Raw genomic sequence first — 15,890 nt, forward strand, 5'->3', positions numbered from 1 at the left:
GAGTATTTTTAAAATAAATTTGGATATGTGGGCTTTAAGGATTCTGTGTTATGCCTTGACCTTACCTTGATTTAAATTTTAGAGCTGATGAAGAAAATATTTTAAAATTCTAAAAATATCCTCTACCTAACCATGATTTAAAAAAACAAAAACAAAAACAAAAAAACCCTGCAGTTTTCCAGTTCCAGTTGGCAAATGGGAGGAGGCTGTTAATGAATTCCCAGTTTGAAGTAATGAGTTTAAAGTCATGTCCTGTGTTTTCAGTGAAGCTTGAAGAAAGAGAGCAGATTTGCCTTTATTATTGTTTCTTTTCTGAAAAACTATTTTCCTTCCTGGGTTCCAGATTTATACTCTATAGTCACATCTCTAATATATTAGCCCAAATGAGATTTAAAATAAATATATATAATGATAGATGATTTGTACCCAAACTGCCATTTACTGGATAGTACCCTGCCAGCATTCAATATTTAGTTAGGTCAAATGTATTTATTCAACTTTGTATTAGTCATAATGGGAAAGTTCAACCAATTTGTGACAGATGAAAAAAAGAAGAAATACTTATTTGCTCCTTCTGTTAATTAAGTAATTTGAGTCCTTAGGCAGAAGCTGTGTATCTAAGCACAGTCTTTTCCTAAACCACTTTGTGCTGTCTCATTAAGTCATATGGGAAGTTCATTTGTTCTGCAGTTTTCTGACTTCACCATGATCCTATTACTGTTTCCTGATTTGTCACTTTGTCATCAATTCCTACCTCCCCGAGGATCTATTTTCTTCACATCCCTCAAATACATTTTACTGATTCTCTCCCTAAATGGTTTTTCATCATTTTTAAAATTTTTACCCAGGATTCAACAAGGAAGCTTTGTTTAGAAATAAGGGCTTGGCCGGGCGCGGTGGCTCAAGCCTGTAATCCCAGCACTTAGGGAGGCCGAGACGGGCGGATCACGAGGTCAGGAGATCGAGACCATCCTGGCTAACACGGTGAAACCCCGTCTCTACTAAAAATACAAAAAAACTAGCCGGGCGAGGTGGCGGGCGCCTGTAGTCCCAGCTACTCCGGAGGCTGAGGCAGGAGAATGGCGTGAACCCGGGAGGCGGAGCTTGCAGTGAGCTGAGATCCGGCCATTGCACTCCAGCCCGGGCTACAGAGCAAGACTCCGTCTCAAAAAAAAAAAAAAAAAAAAAGAAATAAGGGCTTGAGAGAGACAGAGAGAGAGCTTTCTTTACTGAACGACTGTTTTAGGTAAACAATGGACATTGGATATACAAAAAAAGGACTGAAGATCAGAATATTTGAGAAAGAAAATAGTAGGGACGTTCCCTTCTGGTAGCCACTGATATATTCCTGTTTTTACTCTCTTCTCTCTTCAATCCATTTCCCACTAGGGCTGTAATCCCAATACTCTAGACTCATTCTTCCCAATGTTTTTCACTCACAAAAAAATGAGAATATTGGTCCAGCCTACTGAGATAAATGAAAAGGGTACCTAGCTGCAGATTCCTGTGTCTGGTCTTTCCTTGCCACCCCAAAGACTGAGGAGGGCACTATTTTCAGCACACCTGTAATCTCTTTGTGGCAAATATGTGTCATAGTATGTTGGAGGGAAGCTCTGCCTAAGTACATTTGCACAGAGACCACATAGAGACTTTTCATTATGGAACTGGTACTTATACTCTCTTGATGTTCTGACTGTGATTTATGCTGTTAACATATTGCCCTATGACCATCATGAAGGGTAAGACTACTCCAAGGAGTCTGCTTCCTATCTGCTTCTCTCCTGCCTATCCATCCACCATACAGCTATCTAATATTTACTGATTCCCTGCAATTTGTCAAACACTATTAATACCATGGAAGATTCTAGACTTAATTATCTCTTAGATCTAAATCACATAGATTTTACAGTCTAATGGCTTTTGAAGGGTCATGCAATATTGCAATTTTTCCAAAGAACGGGAAAAACCCAAACAAACACTAATGTCCTACCATCTCAAGAAACAGCCTAAGTAATCCTGCCTTTTATATAGCTGAAAAAGATAACAGGATTGACTAAAAATATCATTCTTACAGAGGTTCTTAGATGAGAAACATGGCATAAACTTTAAAGTATTATTATTTATCCTACATACTCTAAGCTTTGTTTCTACCCTGCATGTTTAGCTGAAGAATAATTAAATAAAATGAAATAATATACCAAAGCTAATTAATATAATACACAAAATCATGTCCCTTATGTAGATAATATACGCTAGCAGATTCTCTAATTCAGTACCAGAAAAACAGTGGTTTAGCCTCTTGGGTCACTAGAAATCAGCACAACATCAGCTATAATTGAACTCTTCAGAGCTAGGCAGCTGATCCCCTGGTATTATTCCATTACACACCTCTGTGTCCAGCTACCCAAACAGGAGAGATGACACAGAGCAAAGTTAACCTCATCTTTTTTCTTGACCATGAATTGGCAAGCCCCATGAGACATGTTTAAGTTTGCACTGTTTCTCTAGAGGGGCAGTGTAGAGGCATGCAACTGAGTATTTTTATTCAGACTATGCTGCTTAAGATTTAAATGGGAGGGAAAGATTAAAATAACTGTATTAAAAATATGTGATGTTTTAAGGTTTTCTATGGAGGAGGTAAAATTGATCTGCCTATAGAAATTCTGAAATTTGTCCCTTCAAGGAAATGCTTACCATATAGTGGTAAGCAGTCCTCAATTTTCAAATTTAGATTCAAAGCTAGATTCGATACTGAAGCACTCCAGATGATAAGCCGGACCTTCCTCTGTGGTTTCTTCTCCTGAAATAGTTTATAACAAGAATAGAATCAAAAGATTTTTTTTTCCTTAAAATCACTGATAATGTTAGTTTTTGCTTAACAGAACATTTTGTTTCAGCTGTATAAATCATGAGCCAGAAAAGACTGCTAGGCCTAATTAGTTAGGCATGTGAGTGATGTTAACATTCATGTGAAGTAGTGGTTCTGTAAATTGATCATTTGTGAATTTAGTTATTGCCTATAATTCAAGTAGCATTTATTTCACAAAACATGCTTAGTTTATGTAGCTGAGCTATCAAATTTTTATTTCTGCTATGAGAACTTACTAATACAGCTCAGTGCAGCCAACTTTAATTTTCCTAAGAATGTAAATATTAGATTTTCTCTTTAGCCAGCCTAGTTACTCCAAGAGAATATCCATGAGATATTTTTAAATGATTATTTTAAAATATAACTATGCCAAATTTAGGTGCCTATTATAATGCTATTTGCCTAACTTTCTTATAGCCTGTCATGAAGCTTATTTTGTCTTAGAAGTCAAAGCAGACGTATACACTAACCCATGAGATAACTTCTGTAACCAATATCAAAGTGAAATTTAAAGATGTTGATAAAGCTAAGCTTTCAGTTAATTAGCTTACTCTTGCTTTAAACAGAGAGAGTACCAAGCTCTCCTAGAGTTCTTCTGCCAGCCTTAAACTCTTATCTAGCAACTTTAGGCTTTATTACCTTTAATTAACATAACTGCATTACTTAGACCTTTGGGTTGTTTTTTAAACTAAATGTGGTTATCATCACTGTAGTCACACAGCTTCTCTTTCTTCATTCTCTGTGTTGTCTTGCCTTAGAAAATGAAATAATAAAGTGAAAGTATTTTTCTAAGTAAAGGTTTTTTTAAAGAAACATTATTTTATTTTTTTATTGATACTATTTGTACATATTTATGGGGTGGGTGTGATGTTTTGTTACATGCATATAATGAATCATAAACAAGTCAGGGTATTAGGTTTGCATTACCTTTAGCATTTATCATTTCTATGTGTTGGGAACATTTCAAGTCCACTCTTCTCGTTATTTTGAAATATACAATAAATTATTGCTAACTACAGTCACCCTACTCCGTTATTGAACAAAAGAACTTATTTCTGCATTTCATTGCATGTTTGTATCCACTAACCTCCTTTTATCTCCCTCTCCCACCCATACACCCTTCCCAGCCTCTGGTATCTATCATCCTACTCTCTACCTCCATGAAATGAATTTTTTTGGTTCCCACATATGAGTGTGTAGGGCAGCCAGAGATCACATCCGGCCCCCATTTTAGTCCTCAGTGGGTTCTTCAGCGGGATCTGGAAACCTGATTGACACCAGGCAGATTAACAAAGACAAACTACAAATTATATTAGTTTTGTGTGTATATGGGGATCTTTATAAGAGAGTGAAGTCTGAAGTGCCCAAAACAAGATGCTTTTATACTTCTTAGACAAAGAGTGATAAATTTGAGAAAAAGTGACAGGACAAAGAAAATCTAGCTAGAGTGGTAAACATTTCTAGGGAAGTCACTAGGAGATATATTGGGAGCGGGGGTGTAAAACAGGTGGAAGATACGAGTTACTTCATTAAGTGTGTTTATTCAGGTCCATTGCACCTTCAATTCTAAGTCTGTGGTGATAAGGACTGTTTTCTCATGCTGGTATGGAGAAGGTAGCTCTCCCAGAGGGGTCTTGGTTGCTTGCTGCATGCAGGAAGAGAGATCAGCTCGCCCTTCTGGAAACTACAGTTTCTCCAGTGTTTTCATGATGTATTTTGGGATGGTATGTCCTTCATTCCTTCAAGTGAGAACATGCAGCATTTGTCTTTCTGTGCCTGGGTTATTTCACTTAGCATAATGACCTCCAGTTCCATCCATGTTCCTACAAATTATTCCACTGTGTTTGTATACCACACTTTATTTATCCATTTGTCCATTGAAGGACACTTAGCTGATTCCATATATTTGCTATTGTGAATAGTGCTGCAATAAACATGGGTGCAAAAGTCCCTTTGATATCTGATTTATTTTCCTTTGGATAAATACCCAGTAGTGGAATTGCTGGATTGTATGGTAGTTCAATTTTTTTTTTTTTTTTTTTTTTTTGAGACAGAGTCTCACCCTCTTGTCTCACCCTGTTGTCTCACCCTGTTGCCCAGGCTGGAATGCAGTGGCATGATCTCAGCTCACTGCAACCTGTGCCTCCCAGGTTCAAACAATTCTCCTGTCTCAGACTCCTGAGTAGCTGGGATTACAGGCACCAGCCATCTCGCCCAGCTAATTTTGTATTTTTAGTAGAGACGGGGTTTCACCATGTTGGCCAGGCTGGTCTCAAACTCCCGACATCAGGTGATCCCACCCGCCTTGGCCTCCCAAAGTGCTGGGATTATGGGCGTGAGCCACCACACCCAGGCTCCATAATCTACATACTCTTTTCCATAGTGGCTGTGGAATTAGTAATAATTCACATTCTCACCAACAGTATGTAAGAGTTCCCTTTGCTGTGCATCCTGGCCAATATCTGTTGTTTTTTGTCTTTTTGATAATAGCCATTCTTCCTGTGATATGATGATATCTTATTGTGGTTTTGATTTTCATTTTCCTGATAATTAGTGATGTTGAGCATTTTTTCGTGTATCTGTTGGCCATTTGTTTGTCTCTTAAGAAATATCTGCTCATGTCTTTTCCCCAATTTTTAATAGAATTATTTTTTTAACTACTGAGTTGTTTGAGTTCCTTGTGTATTCTGGATATATAGTCCTTTTTCAGATGAATAGTTTGCAAATATGTTCTCTCATTCAACAGGTTGTCTCTTGAACTGTTGATTGTTTCTTATGTTGTACAGAAGCTTTTTAGTTTACCATAGTCCCATTTGTCTGTTTTTGGTTTTGTTTCCTGTGCTTTTGAGGTTTTAACCCGAAAATTATTGCCCAGACTAATGTCATGGAGCTTTTCCCCTGTTTTCTTCTAGAAGTTTTATAGTTCTGAGTCTTCATATTTAAGTCTTTAATCCATTTTGAGTTGATTTTTGTATATGGTGAGAGATAAGGGTTTAATTTAATTCTTCTGCATCTGGATATACAGTTTTCCTAACATCATTTATTGAAGAGACCACTCATACCCCATTGTCTGTTCTTGGCACCTTTGTCAAAAATCAGCAGGCTACAAATGTGTAGGTTTATTTCTGGGCTCTCTTTCTGTTCTGTTGGCCTATGTGTCTGTTTTTATACTAGTACCATGCTGTTTTGGTAACTATAGTTTGGTAGTTTATTTTATTTTATTTTATCTTTTAAAGATGGGGTGTCACTCTGTCACCCAGGTTGGAGTGCAGTGATGCAATCATAGCACATTGCTGCCTCAAATTCCTGGGCTCACATGATCCTACTGCCTCAGCCTACCAAGTAGCTGGTTCTACAGGCACGTTCCACCGTGCCTGGCTAATTTTTAAATTTTTTACAGAGACAGGGTCTTGCCATCTTACCCAGGCTGATCTTGAACTCCTGGGCTCAAGTGATCCTCCCTCCTAGGCTTCCCAAAATGTTGGATTACAGGTGTGAGCCACCATACCCAGCCCAGTAGTGTACTTTAAAGTCATGTAGTGTGGTGCTTCTAGCTTTATTCTTTTTGCTTAGGATTACTTTGGCTATTTGGGCTCTTTTTTGTGTTCCATATGAATCTTAGGATTTTTTTTCTATCTCTGTGAAAAATGACGTTGGTATTTTGATAGGGATTGCACTGAATCTCTAGATTGCTTTGAGTGGTAAAAGTATTTTTTAAATGTAAAACATAAAATGAGTGGTTATCATTACTATATGTATTCCTTAATTTTAGAAGGAGTTCCCTTGATTTGCAATACCAATCAGCACTTTACTTGTGAATGTTTAATATTCATTTTGTAAACTTCTAAATTTCAGGTCCTCTATTCCAGCCTGAATTCACTTGCTGACAGGATTAACCTCATTTCTTTCTAACCTTTGAAAAAATATGATAAACTTAATAAAGCATAGTCGTTCAGTCTTTGTATATTTAGACATCATGGGAGTCAGGCTACTCATCTAACGTCTACAGACTTCAGTTTCTTCATCTTAAAATTTGGGGTTTGGACTAGTTCAGCAATGGCAGTAGGTGATTTCTGTGCCCAAATAAGAAACTGGCAATTAATTATGAGACTTAGTCCAGCTAGATGCAGCCTTTTCTATGTATATATCTAGGCAGCCACTTAATCTGATTTATCTAAGAAATGAAACGTATTTTCTATCTTTGGACCAAACAATCTTTTTTTAAAAAATTCTAAATGTACAACTGTGTGTCTGGGGGCCTTTTGAAGCTTAACGCTTATGGCTGCCACCATGTAAACTCAGAATGACTTCTAACTTTCTAACTCTATATCACTAGCCTTGGAGATATCTACTTCATTGGGCTTGATCATCTAGAGTTGAACTCCTTATCTTCCACCACTCCTCCCTCTCCACCCCAAGCAAACCTACATTTCTAATTTGCTTTCTATTGATGCTGTTATCTTCTACCAATTACTCAGTAATAAAATATCAAAGAAATACATAGAAATTCTAGGTTGTAAAGGAGTTTTAAGGGCCCAATTAATTACCAGTGGACACATTTTCAATTTAGACCTTACTTGTTTTTTATAGTATTTTAGAATGTTGACCACTCATTCCTGTTCACACTCTTTCGGCCTTCTTCTTTTGTTACTCAAAAAAGTTAGCTGTGTTTCTTTCAGAGCAAAAAGAGAAGAATTAGGCATTGAAGGTGCTAGAGAAAAAGAATCAATACAGATGGCTGAAATTTCAAGATCATCTTGAGGGTTGAGGGTGATTATTAGAGCAAAGTCCTGAGGGAACTTCATGCTTAAGACTTGAGTCATCCTTTGAACATTGTTCTTTTTTCATCTTCAGATACTCAATTATTGAATATTCTAAGCATGCCCCCTCATCAGAACTTTGCACTTGCTGTTTTTTCTGCTATAGTGACCTTCCCCAAATTATTTGCGTAGCTTGCAATCTTACCTCTTTTAGGTGTCTACCCACATGTCACTTTAGAGAGACTTTTCAGGCCACCCTATCTAAAATAGTCCTCTCCACCTTGGATACTCTCTAGTTCTTTATTTTTCTTCATTACACTTAACTACATATTTTCATTTTATAATTTAGTTTTACGTACTTATTTGCTTGTTTATGAATTCAGGGATTTGTCTCTTCTCCCTACCATGTCCTCTGGACCTAAAACAATGCCTGGCTTTTAGTAGGCACTCAGTATACATCTGCTGAATGAATAACACATGTTAAAAAATACTGATCTATTAAATTAAGTCCATGCTCCTCAACTTGATCTTCAAGGTCTTGCACAGTAAGATTGTAGTTCAGTTTTTTAGTCCTTCATTGGAAAATAGAGCAGAAAGGAAGTTGGGAATAGATTTTGGAGTACCTTGAATATAGACTTAGAAATTGTAGGGCCGGAGCTATGGCTTTATCAGGATCAGTGGAGCTACAGATCCTCCATGAAGTATGTGTTCTGTCCAAATCCATGAATGTGCCTCTGAGGATCAAGGAATGCAGTTACCCTAAGAGTTCCCGAGAAGAGAGTCCTATTACAGTAAACAGCTTTTAATAATATAAAGCTAAACCAAAGCTTATCTCAGATGTGATACAAGAGAAGATTCTGAAGCCTAAAGGACTCCTTCAAATCTGTATGTTGTCCTGGGAGATGTGTATCACTGTTCTGTATAGAAATATTCAGCATCAGTTTTCCACCAAATTATTTAAAAGTAAACTTCAGTCCTTCACCTTATAAGTCCTAGTCTTCTTTTCCACACTTACATCTTAATATTTATCAACATGTAATCAATAGCCTAACCAAACAAACTATGTTTTTATTCTGTGAGCATCTTTTTTCATGCCTCTGTATTTTTTTCTCATACTATCCCTCAATGTAGAGTTTCTTCTATTTGGAATAAGTCTATGAGAACTCGACCTCCATCTGCTAAAAATATCTTTATTCCCATTACAAATGTGAAGGTTGTCTCCCTCTTTGAATTCTTGTTTTGGTCCTTGGCATGTCTTATCTCTCTATATATATATTATTGTCTTTTGTATATTTGTATAATAGAGAAACTTCCTCTCAATTATAAATCACCGTAACACTTAATACAATTCCTTTTCCACAGGTATTCAGTTAGAGTCTGTAGAATTGAATCAAGTCCCTGAACAAAGACTTTAAGGTCTTCCAAAGAAAGTGATAATTTAACGGAAGAGTATTCTATATTTTATTATAGAATGACTTTTGCAACGGCTTTTTTGCAACTAATTATTGAATGAACACTGAGAAGTTTCAAATTTACACGAATATTTTCAGTAGTATTTTCTCTTACCTTTTCTGTGCTCCTGCCATCTCCCAGTAATTCCTGGCAAGCCGTTGCATAGCAGGTACAATGCAGTCAGCACTCATTTTCTTTCTTTCTTTCTTTCTTTTTTTCCATTCCAGCTAAACTTTATTTCTTTTTTTTTCTTCAATTTTTATTTTAAGTTCAGGGGCACATGTGCAGGATGTGCAGGTTTGTTGCACAGGTAAACATGTGACATGGTGGTTTGCTGCACAGATCATCCCATCAGTTAGGTATTAAGCCCAGCATCCATTAGCTATTCCTCCTGATGCACTGCCTCCCCCCAGGCCCCCTGATAGGCCCCAGTGTGTGTTGTTCCTCACCATGTGTCCATGTGTTCTCATCATTCAGCTCCCACTTATAAGTGAGAAAATGCTGTGTTTGGTTTTCTGTTCCTGCATTGGTATCATTTTCTAATAATGTGAAAAGAGCACCATCTTAAAATATTAAACTTAAGGAGACTGTTTAGAGAAACAAATCTAGCCACTTTTGATTTAGAGTTGATTAAGAATAAATCCTGGCTGGCTGCTGAGTAAACTATAAAGTGAACAAAATACCCAAATAACACACCTATATTATAACCACCTCAACCACTGAGTTAGCTATTTTTGTGCTCATTTGACTTACTATTTGTCATTAAATCTTAAAAACATGGGCTGATTCTCCCATGCAGAGAGGTTGAGCCATATACCTAGCTGTAGTATTTTCTGTTGCCAGGCATAAAATCAAGTAGAAGGAGTTTGTCAACTAGAGAAGGGCACAGCATCTTCATCTGTGAGGACACATAACAGTAAAAAAAAAAGAAAAAAGAAAAGAAAAGAAAAGGGAACATTTCAAATTAACAACAGGATATTTTTTTCACCTCTAGGGGCCAAGAGGACCAGATGGTCTCTTAGGGGAACAAGGTATACAAGGTGCCAAGGTAATCACTGATTTTTCTCATTTCATATACAGTTAAATTTTATTGAGCCCGTATGTCCTACTGGTCTAAAAAACAACATATTTCCTTACAAAAATATGGTTCTAAATTTTCTCTTTGTCTAAGTATGAAATACATAAAAGTTTTTACTACCCACACAGAGATGTTTACTTTTCAATATTGAAATGTATACTTACTATCTTTTTGTATGTGAATATATGCTAGCATATATAAGATGATAATTCACATTCTTACTAACTCACCTGGCTTTGATGCTTTGTTAGGGTGAAAAAGGAGATCAAGGAAAAAGAGGGCCTCATGGTCTTATTGTAAGTAATAAAACATTTCACATTAAAGATGAACATTTTAAGTCTTTTTTGTTTTTCTTAGTATGATTAATCTTTTTGGAGGGGACTACTTGACTCAAGCATTTTCTTTCTCATGTAGGGGAAGACTGGAAACCCTGGAGAAAGAGGAGTTCCAGGGAAACCAGTAAGTAATAAAAAAAAAAAAAATCAGGCAATAAACAATTTTTATCTGCTATTTTTCGAGGAGAGGGGCTGCTCATACAATGTTTGGGGGATTTTTTGACACATAAAAATTACATATATTTGCAGTATACAATGTGATATCTTGATATATGTATAAATTATGAACTGATTACCCTTATCTGCTTTATTCTCTGATACAACTATTGTTTAGTATTCAGTACGTTGGACTAAAAGAATGTAAGTTCTTTTTCTCCTTTAATCATTGGGTCATTGTTTTATTTGAGCAAGTTGCTTACCCATTCTGGGCCTGGGTTGTACCTATCCGTAACTGGTGGTTATAACTGATACTTTTACTTCACTCTGTGGTAAATAGAGTGAAGATAAATTAGTTTTACTGTAAAACCCATTTCAAAATAAAATGGCATGACATATAAATATAATGAGACGTTAATAAAGCTAACATAATAAGTAACTTTTTTCGGGCCTCTTGCCTAGTTTTCTTTTAACTCAACTTGAATTCCTTTTAGGCCTTTAGAGTGTAGAGCTGTGTGTGTCATCATGCCTTCCCATGGCACTTCTTAGGAGTTGTTAATATTTTATAATACTAGTTATTTTCCTACCATCAAAAATCTTACCAGAATTATACATTTTTTTCCCTGAAAGGCAACAAGTTCTGTGGTTATCATCACTAAGTAAGAGGAAAAAAAAAGTTAAATAAAGATTGACCCACACATGCATACTTACACATAGACACATAAGATAGTACATGTATATGAGCACATAAGCTTAGGTATATGAATATTTTTACTTTCATTCAGAATTTTAATTTTTAATGATGACCTTTTGATTTGTTATATACACATATATATAATATAAAGTTATAAAAATAGATAATATAAATATATTGCAGCTCGGAAGACAGAAAAGGATAGAATAAAAATGTTTTAGCTGCTATAGTATTAATAATTGTTTACATAGTAAATGTCACTGCATTTGCTTGTTCCTTTTTGAAATCTGCTGCCCCCTGCCCGCTGTTTCCCACAATAACATTGTGTTTAACAGTGATCCAACCTAAAATACCAGAGACCTAAGACAGAAAATAAATGACTATGTCTGGGAAAGAACTTGTGTGTGGCATTGTATTATTGATTAACGTTATTCAAAGAATGTTACTTGAGTTTTAATATTCATCATCTGAGTTTCTATTATATCGATATAAATGGTGTTTGTATAGATTATGACTACTTTGCTGTACTTTATACAGTGCCCATACGTTGCAGTGAGTGGAAAAGTTTGGAGCTCAAGTTCATTCCTCTCATTTAAAAAAAAAATGAGGCCCAGATAAATAAAATTACTTATTCATTTTGTATTCATTGATGTACTGAAAATGAAGGTAAAATTATAGGTCATTCATTTTTGACCTTCCCTAGAATTTTACCTTCATTTTTAGCCCATCAATGTATGCTTGTATAAATGTAGTATTTCATGTTTGACTTTCTCAATTAAATAAAAGATACTAGAATCATTTTGTAACCTTACCCTGGTTTGAAACCTTACCCTGGCAAACGTGTCACGTAGACTCCTGGAAGAATTAAGTTTCCTTAGTGCATGACAAGGTTGGACATTAAATATAAATTTATAATAGTTATTGAGGTTTACTTGGCTCTATACCTACATGGTCTCCTTCTCCTTGATTGAATTGAGATCTTGGAGAAGCTGGGAACAATCAATTGAAAAAAGCCAAACAAGCCCCAAAGATTCATTTGATCCTTCAGCACAGTCTTAGTGTCTCTAGTCATTTATGCACTATCAACAAACAGGCAGTGCTGTATATTAGAAAACTAAATTCGAGGTCAGATTGACTTTTGGTCTAGTGTATGCTCCTAAAAACCATATAACCGTGTTTAAATTGGTTAGGGCTAGGCATGATGGCTCATGCCTGTAATCACAGCGCTTTCAGAGGCAGAGGAAGAAGGGTCTCTTGAGCCCAGGAGTTCGAGACCAGCTAGGGCAATGTAGTGAAACCCCCATCTCTAAAAATACATATTCTTTATTTTTAAAATGAATTTTAAAAAATGGTTAGGATGAGAGCTCTAAGACCCTCTCCATCTCTAAGTTTTCATAATTTTAAGCCAGGAATTAAATGAAAACTGGCAACACATAGTGCTCTGGTAATCCAGATAACTAGTAAAAGTGTATTTGTCTGTGGACCAACACTGTTTCCTGTATAATACTTGCCTCTCATACATCTGACTCAAAAGAAAATCAGGAAGAAAGACCACAATCCACTGTGTTAATAAGGTGTTAAGGCCTGGATCACTATTTTAGGTTCTCTAAATAATATAAAAACTATCATAACTCATACATTACTGAGTATTTTTTTAAGTCTAGATATTCTATCAGTTTGTGAGATAGGGGTGTAAAAATTCTCCAACTATAATTTTTGTGTTTCTGTATTTCTACCTTTAATTCTTTCCAATTTTGCTTTATGTATTTTTAAATTCTACTGTAAGTTTATTCACATTTGTAATTATTATGTCTTCCTCATCAGCTGATCCTCTTTTTTTGTTAAAAAAATATTCTTCTTTATCTGTAGTAATGCTTTTTACTCCTGGTAATACTATTTGTTGTGAAGTATACTTCATCTGATATTAATACTAATATAAAGTTTCTCCAGCTTTCTTATGCTTGCTGCTTACATGGCATATCTTGTTCCTTAATTTACTTTCAACCTATCTGTGTCTTGATATTTAAAGTGAATATCTTATCTTATAGTTAGACCTTGCGTTTTATTCATTCTGACAATTTCTGCCTTTTAATTTGAGCATTTGTTCAATTTCAATTTAATGTAATTATTGATACGTAATTGATATGGTTATATTTGGGTCTCCCATTTAATGATCTGTTTTTCTTTTTTTCCTTTTTGTTGTTATTGTTCAATGTCTTCTGTTGGCATTGAATAATTTTGAGAATTCTATTTTAATCTGTCTGTTGGATTTTTAGCTCTATTTCTTCTCATTATAATTTTCCATGGTTATTCTAGGTCAAGGATCAGCAAACTTCTTCTGTGAAGTGCCACAAAATAAGTGTTTTATGTAAATACTTAACACAAGTGTAAGAAACTTGCCAACAATATAGGTCCATTTACTAATACTTTTTTATGCTATAATCGTTTTATGTATTACATCTACATATATTTTAAACTACATATTTGCAAAGTTATAATTTTTGCTTTAATATAAATAAAATGTTTTCATAATGTAAATGAAATACATACTTTAGAGATGTTTAATGGGAAATAATGTTTATCATTTACCCACATATTTGCCTTTTCTGATGCTGTTCTTTCCTTTCTGAAGATTTGTGTTTCCAAATGGTGTCATTTCCCTGTAACCTATAGAACATCCTTTATATTTCTTGTAGTAAAGTGTGCTAGTGCATATTTCTCTTAGTTTTTGTTATGAAATGTCTTTATTTCTCCTTTACTTTTGAAGTACAGTTTCACTGGATATTAGATTTTAGGTTGACAGAGTCTTTTGGGGGATATTTTGTTTTTATTCAGCTCTATAAGGATAACTTGCCATTTTCTTTTGGCCGTTGGTATTTCTGATAAGTATATATATATAAAATATATAATATATATATATAAATATCATTATTCTCTTGCATATAATGTATCATTATATTTTATTGGAATCAATCATATTGGAAGTCATATATTGGCTTTGCCACTTACTAGCAGTCTTGACTTTGTACAAATTACTTAACTTCTCTGGGCTTCAGTTTCCCCATCTTTGATATAGGAAATCTTTTATAGTTATAACAAATGTATAACAAATGTTATTTATTATGTTCCTGGCACAGGCTCTAATAAATAACAACCAAAATAACCATTGTTATCCTCATGGTCATCATTATCATAGTTACTGGATTGAAGTAATGGAGAAGGGAGTTCTAAAAAGCCTTAAAGATAATTTTTATTTCAGCTTGTGCTTTTCCGCTTTTTCCCCAATAAAAACAGAGTCCACTTAAATTATTTTGTGGCTTTGCAAAAGAGCTTTTATGCAGTATCAACAGCATTAAAAGTACATTATAAGCTTGATATTATGTCTATACATACTTTACAAAGAAAATTGGGCAGATATTATTTAAAGTTCTGAAGTTTTCTGTATATTTCAGTGGGTCTACTAGGCACAGAGAGATTCCTTATAATGATCGTATCTCTTAATTAAGGAGCCTGGAGTAAATAGGCACCATATCATTTACATGACTGAAACAGAGCCTCAACTAGATGGGAGTCCATAATTTTACATAGTTCCCTTTCCCTAGCAAGAGAAACTGAACATAGCATTAAAGATTATAACTTAGAAGACAGTGTGTTGCTAAGAACTTTGAATATCTTTACTTCTAATTTAATGTCATATTTTTATACCTTTTAGTTTTTTGAGGTAAAATGGTATTTGTGATTAGCTGTATAGTTATCAACTTTCCCAAGGTCAATAATGCAGAAGATGCAACTTATGGCCGGGCGCGGTGGCTCACGCCTGTAATCCCAGCACTTTGGGAGGCCAGGCGGGCGGATCACGGGGTCAGGAGATCGAAATCATCCTGGCTAACACGGTGAAACCCCATCTCTACTAAAAATACAAAATAAAAAAATTAGCCAGGCGTGGTGGCGGGTGCCTGGAGTCCCAGCTACTCGGGAGGCTGAAGCAGGAGAATGGTGTGAGCCTGGGATGGGGAGCTTGCAATGAGCTGAGATCACGCCACTGCACTCCAGCATGGGCAACAGAGTGAGACTCCATCTCAAAATAAATAAATAAATAAATAAAATAAAGCAAAAAAAGAAGATGCAACTTACAAATGGGTCAACATGTTATGTATTGTCAGTGGTCATCAGTGCCTCGCACACAGTAAATGCTCAATAAATCTTTGACTGAGTCAGAGAAGACTCAGAATTTGGTTTAGTGTTCTATCTACTTCATATCTGAAACACTCTTTTATGGTACTACAAAGAGTGTAAAGATGGGGAAAAAAGGAAGTTACAGGTTCAGTATGGTTATTTCCAGTTATCTAGGTTCTAAGTCTCCTGTGCCTTGCCAGGGTTTAAAGACATAAGTCATACTTATTAACACATCGCAAGGACATTATTATTTTTTGAAAAAGGAAGCTTTATATGGACATTAACACTGTAAAGAAATTCAGATTTAAAATAATTTTGGGTAATTATTTGTCACAGTATAAGAGTGAGGATTAAATAAAAATAGGGGTAG

General features: G+C 35.3%; 1 protein-coding gene across 1 annotated transcript in view; it reads left to right on the forward strand.

Annotated features, from left to right (window-relative positions):
* The window catches only part of COL24A1 (collagen type XXIV alpha 1 chain), a 390,023-nt gene that overhangs the window by 235,663 nt on the left and 138,470 nt on the right, over positions 1 to 15,890 (forward strand). Inside the window, exons 29-31 of the mRNA XM_007978084.3 lie at positions 10,076 to 10,129; positions 10,411 to 10,455; positions 10,574 to 10,618. Coding sequence (XP_007976275.3) covers positions 10,076 to 10,129; positions 10,411 to 10,455; positions 10,574 to 10,618 — 144 coding nt within the window. The remainder of the gene's footprint in view (positions 1 to 10,075; positions 10,130 to 10,410; positions 10,456 to 10,573; positions 10,619 to 15,890) is intronic.

The sequence above is a fragment of the Chlorocebus sabaeus genome, chromosome 20 (genome assembly GCF_047675955.1).
Source record: "Chlorocebus sabaeus isolate Y175 chromosome 20, mChlSab1.0.hap1, whole genome shotgun sequence".
Classification (NCBI taxonomy): Eukaryota; Metazoa; Chordata; class Mammalia; order Primates; family Cercopithecidae; genus Chlorocebus; species Chlorocebus sabaeus.